This window comes from Mastomys coucha, unplaced genomic scaffold (genome assembly GCF_008632895.1).
Source record: "Mastomys coucha isolate ucsf_1 unplaced genomic scaffold, UCSF_Mcou_1 pScaffold22, whole genome shotgun sequence".
Taxonomy (NCBI): domain Eukaryota; kingdom Metazoa; phylum Chordata; class Mammalia; order Rodentia; family Muridae; genus Mastomys; species Mastomys coucha.
In genome coordinates this window covers 223,812,135-223,818,254 of record NW_022196905.1, presented here as the reverse complement: position 1 = coordinate 223,818,254, position 6,120 = coordinate 223,812,135, and the positions used below count along the sequence as shown (strand labels likewise).

General features: G+C 40.3%; 1 protein-coding gene across 1 annotated transcript in view; it reads left to right on the top strand.

The window, feature by feature from the left end:
* The first annotated feature begins 653 nt into the window (after window positions 1-653).
* Window positions 654-6,120, top strand: part of CUNH16orf87 (chromosome unknown C16orf87 homolog) — a 26,649-nt gene continuing 21,182 nt past the window's right edge. Inside the window, exon 1 of the mRNA XM_031340649.1 lies at window positions 654-895. Coding sequence (XP_031196509.1) covers window positions 830-895 — 66 coding nt within the window. The 5' untranslated portion in view covers window positions 654-829. The remainder of the gene's footprint in view (window positions 896-6,120) is intronic.

The following is a 6,120-nucleotide window of genomic DNA, read 5'->3' as shown; positions in this document are numbered from 1 at the left end:
CAGGTAGTGTCTTCCTCCTAGGATACCTTTCCTATAGTAGAGTATGAGGATTCTCTTTTACAATTGCAGATGCTTTTTGCGTTACCCTTCCCCTTTCTGCAACTTCATACCCAGCTCATGCTCCTTTCTTCATCAAACTACATTTTAAAAATAGCTTCTGCTCTCATACTGTAGATCCGAACAAGAGCAGTAAAAGCTGGGATTGCAGGAGTTCGCAACATTGTTTCATTTTTTTTAAATAATTTGCTTTTAATTTTAATCTACTCAGTATCACTGATACACAATATCAAACTAGGGCAGCCTCTCAACCCCATCTAAAAACAAAGCCTTGTATTGTAGACTGTTCCTTGAAGGCAGATATTTCTTATTCGGTGTGTTTAATAGTGGATGTAGGCAAATATTTATTGAATAATGAAGTTTGAATCCCTGACGCTGGAAGCCTAGGGGTTTCGTCGAATGTCTATTATAATTTCTCTTGGATTAGCATTGCTGACATTTGCAGAGAGGTCTTCCAGTTACCAGTATCCATTTTCAGGCTCTGGTTGTAGGAGCCGACAAGGGGGCGTGCCCAGCACCACGGCTCGCCCCACCTGTGCGTTGGTTGGTGGAGTCTGGTCGGAGCCACGCCCCCGGAGCTGTCCTCCGTCTTGGAGGGCGTGGCGATGGGACTCCCGGGGCTGGGCCCTGGCGCCCCCCCCTCCAACCCGCACGCAGCCCCGCGCACGCGCACGCGCGCCTCCACGGCCGGGTCGCGGCTGGAGTGAGGACGCCGCGCAGTGTGGAGCAGCGGAGCCACGGCGCTGCTTCCACAGCTGCTCAGGAGGGGAGCATGTCTGCAACTCGAGCCAAGAAAGTGAAGATGGCCACCAAATCGTGCCCCGAGTGCGACCAACAGGTGGGCTGGGCCGGCGCGAGCGGGCGGGGCGGGCAGGCGGGTGGCCGTTGCTCGGCGGCGGTTGGCCGTGCGCGGCGGCCCGCGGGCGGCGGGGGCCTGGGAGCGGGGACCCGGCGCTGCCCCTCCGCTACCCGGCCGGCCCGCGGACCCCTGCCGCCCTGGATGGCTTTGTTCGCGGCTGGGGGGAGTGCGGTGCTGCCTCGCAGCTGTCGCTCCCCGCCACCTGGGTGGCAGCAGAAAGAAGACAAAAGGAAAAAAATGGTGCTAACTTTTTGCAAATGTGTGGACTTCCGGAGCGCCGCAAAAAAACAGCCAGTTTTGATGTGTGATTTCTAGTCCTTCCATTACGTTGTTAACGGAACACGGTTCGAATTAAGTCGGCGTTGAGGCTCTTCCTCTCTGCGAGTGCCCCGTCCCACTCGTGCTATTTACTGTTGTAAATTTGACATGTCTGCTTACAGATTTTTGTTTTAAATATGCGGGTTCGTGAATTTGAAATCATTCATATTTAGACTGAATTCATGGACTAATAGTAATTTTTTAAAAATTTTCTTTTCCTACATTTAAGTACCCCTAATTATAGTGTGATGAACAAAAACTCGCTCAATGAAAACCATCCTTAGGCCCTCCATGCCGGCATACAGATCTGGGTATACTTCTTTTTCCTGAATCTTCCTAAAATGACTACCTCCTTTCTCTTCCCCTCCCCCTCCCTTCTCTCTGGAGTAATTTGAAATGGGTGGAGACGTAAAATAATCCGATTTAAATATATTATTTAGGGCGCGTCCTTGTTGGTTTATTAAAATCTTTTAACAAAAAAGTTGTATGTTTTATTCAGTATGATTTACAGGCAATATTAAAAAAATGCTGATCATGGAAAGTTGTACAAGTTTAGTCGATAGAGCATACCAGTCAGCAATGTAAAAACAGTCATGTTTTCCAAAGTGTAGAGTTACATTCATTCTTTCCACCCAACTAAATTTTAGCAAACTTGGACTTTGTGATCCGTCTGTTGGCAGATTACTTCGATGTTTAAATAATTTTCAGTTAAGGCTTATACAGTATAAATTATACTTTCTGTTTCTGTAGGGTACAAGTCTCTTGTTTTACTTGGCATAAAATAATCTTTTGGGGAAAATACCTGTTTTTAATATCTCGGTTATTGGCCAGTGAGGTGACTTTAGCTGGTAAAGGTGCTTTCTGGTCAAGCCTGAGTACCTGAGTTCGATCCCCAGAACCCACCCATCCGAGTAAAGGTGGAAGGAGAGAACTGCACAAAGTTAACCACATCCGTGCTGTGATGCTCACACCTACATACACAATGACAAACACACGAATGGCTAAAAAAAAAAAAAAACCACTCCTGAAAATTGAAAAAGGCAAACCAACCAAATAACTCTGATTAGCGGAAGAGCAGAAACCTTGGCTTGTAGAAGTTCTTGAGACTGTTCCTCCACAAATCGGGGTTTTATTTGGAGAGATGACATTCACCTTGATATACAATACACACGGATTTTTTTCCCCATTTTATTTTGGTATGTATTTGTGTTTGTCCATGGAAGTCAGAGGACAGCCTGGGGCAGTCTGCTCGCTGCTTCCATCAAGTAAAGTCCGCAGGGTTGAAATTGAGATTGGTCAGCAGATGCTCTTTCCTGCTGAGCCCTTCCCAGGCTCCACATGCATTCCTTCCTATAAAATCATCTCTGGCTTGGTTTTAGATGCAATAATAAAACACCACAGACTGGATATGAATAACCAGCACCGATCTGCTCTGTCATAGTTCTGATGGAAGCTGAAGGCCACGTTTTGCTGTAGTGAGAAGTCTCTTGCCTTATAGGTGCCCAGCTGTCTTCTTGGCATTCTCCTGTGGCAGAACGACTGCTCTAGCCTCATTAAGGCCACTAATCCCATTAGGAGTATCCTACTTCACTTAAACTCAATTATCTTTGGAAAAGCCTTACTTGGAAATACCATCACAGTGGGGTTTAGGGATTCATTATGCAAATTTTGGACAGTGAACACATTTAATCTTTTAGAAACTAGTAAATTGGTTTTGGTTTACTTTGTCTTTTATTCTTAATACTGAAGAGCATATACATGATGACATTAATTTTTGGTGATTCCCCAATGGTAGGGTTCAAAACCAAGGCTTTGAGCCCTTTGTTGATATATATATATACATATACATATATATATATATATACACACACACATATATACATGTATATATATGTATATATACATATATATGTACATATGTATACATATACATATACATGTATATATGTATATATATGTGTATATAAATACATATGCATGTGTATATATACACACATGTATACATATATAATACATTAATACATATTAATTGTAGTGTACATCATTTTATACATATTAGAAATAGCGTGTATTACTAATATTAACATTAGTAATAGTAAGCCGGGTGGTGGTGGCGCATGCCTTTAATCCCAGCACTTGGGAGGCAGAGGCAGGCTAATTTCTGAGTTCGAGGGCAGCCTGGTCTACAGAGTGAGTTCCAGGACAGCCAGAGCTACACAGAGAAATCCTGTCTCGGAAAAAAAAAACCAAAAAAGCCCAAAAACATTAGTATATATTGTAATTATGTATAAGTAGTGATTGAGTTGAAGGAAGTAATAGGTTAACTTTAGCTTTCTAATTACTTAAAAAGTAGACACTTTTAGTTTTAAACTAGAAAAAAAATTATAATTGCCAGTAACTTTTTAAACAGAGTACTAGAACATTGCCAAGATTCTAAGTTATTTCATGAATATTGATTTAGTTTATAGCTTAGAAACATCAGTGTCAAAGCTTTAAAGTGAGATTTCTCCAAGTGACTAGATAGGCACATCCCCTGAGTTTAAAAAACTGATACAAGGAAGCAGGCAGCCAGATTTTTAGCAGCTTTCAACATCTCTTATGAGGGCCCTTAAAAAAACACGCATAGTTTTATAACTTTTAAACGTTCATGCTTTTCATTTTCATGGAGGCCTCGTTCACTGGCTGGAAAATTACTAAACTATTTGGGTTACTGTTACTGTTCAAGATATTTTTTCAGTTTTCTGATATTTTTCATGTGTATTTTTGGTTTTCCTTTCATTTTAAAAAGTAGTGCACTGTTTTTCCATGTATGCCACATCTAGCAAGCATGTGTGTTCTCTGTGTCTGATCTGTTTATCATTAAAGAGTATTAGTACTCTCCCCTTATTTTGGGCAGATATACATTCCAAGACCTGTAGTAGAGGTCTGAAATCTCAGACAATGATAAACCTGTCTGTACTGTGTTTTTGCATACATATGCATATGTATGAAATTTATAAATTAGGCATAAGCAATTAGAACAGTATGTTCCAATAAAAGTTGTGTGATGTCTTGTAAATGAGCAATTTCTGAAGAGAGTCTGTGCACAAAGGCTGATTGGTGAAACCTTGAATGATGTGGAGAGGATGGAATGTTAGAGGCCCAGTTACCACTTGAGCTATCTTTACTTCACCGACAGCCATTCCCTGCCTCTCTGTGCCAGACCTAAATCTGAAAAGATAAAACACTTTTTAGAACCCTAGTTTTCCACCAATCAAAAGGCAAAAAAATTTATCAGACAGCATCTGAGGCCTATAGCGCAGGCCTCTGCGCTTTGCTGTAGCAGCCTACTTAATGTTCCCACCAGTGTACTTGGAAAGAGCTTTGATCTATGACTCTGTGTTCTGTTATATAAAAACTTCATGGGACTGCTTTCATGTTGGAATATAGAATTTGGGGTAACCTTCCTCTGTTCCTAGGCCTTGGTTACTCATATTTAGCTCCAGAATTAGTTCTCTTACTCCTATTGACGTAAGTGCTGTGTTTTTGCATTGACAACCTTAATCTCTTTCTAAATACACTTTGCCATTTTTATCCTTCTTACTGACCTTGGGTAACTAAAACCTCAGAAAGCAAAAATAATGAGATTTCTATAAATGAGTTTTCTTTACTGGTTTTTGCCCAGTCCTTTTTTGTTTGTTTTGTTTTTTATTTGGGGTTTTTTTGGCCCTGGATGATTTCAAGTCCAAATTCTTGTTTGCAGATTCTAGCAGTGTTATCATTTTTATATCTAGTAGGATTTTCTCCTCACTCACAAGTATTTATTGAATGTGTATTTTGTGCTAGATATGGTCTAGAAGTCAGATATTGTCTAGTAGTCACCAATAATAAGACATTGAGCAGATGTGTAGCTGACCTCCTTTTTTCTTTTTCCCTTTAAAATATACAACCTAAATAATATTTTTCAAAGAATGAATTGATAAATAATAAATCATAGTAAATAATACTTTGGATTTTTTCCATTAAAAGCTTAAAAGTTTAGCAATAGAATTTAAATTATTATTAACTTAATGTTCAATGAAATTTAATGGGTGTCTAGTGAAGTTTTACAAACCCCATAGAGCTGTAATTCAATGAGACTAACATTACTCAGGTTGTTCAACCTGCCTGAAGTTTCTTTTTATAGGATCTGGTTGCAGTGTTTTTGTTTTAAATTTCTGGGGCAGAAGTTGAGAGGAACATTCCATTTTAAAACAGGACTTTTAGAGTGAATTAGCTTAGACATAGGAAATTATCTTGAGTGGAGCTCATTAAAGGAAATCATCTTATTGGTTGAATTAGTAGGTGTTCACCTGGGTCTCAAAACCAATTTTACCTGCTTACTATGGAAATAGGTTTGTATGATATTATTTTATTCTTATTTTTCATTTGGTAGTGTTAAATGTAGAACTCAGGATCTTGTATATACCAGGCAAGTACTTTACTGCTGAGTTATTACATTCCTAACTTTGTAATCTTTTGAGAGTGTCTAACCTTGAACTGATTGTGTGGCCCAGGTAGGCCTCCTTGAAGTTGTGGTCTCCCTGGCTCAGTCTTCTGTGCTAGGAGTATAAGTCATATCATCAGGTCCTGCCCTTCTCCTCTCCCGTTTTAACTAATTAGCTAATTAGTTAATTGTGTGTGTGTACAGCTTCTCCCATATATGTATAGAGAGTACGACTCTTGAGAGCTGGCTCTCTCCTGCCTCCTACCTGGTATTGAACTCAGATCATCAAACCTGCAAGCCATCTTGCATGCCTGATTATTGTCTTTTAAGTGTAAATTAAAGATTTTGTGCTGTAGCTGGGTGGTGGTGGTGCATGCCTTTAATCCCAGCACTTGGGAGGCAGAGGCAGGTGGATTTCTGA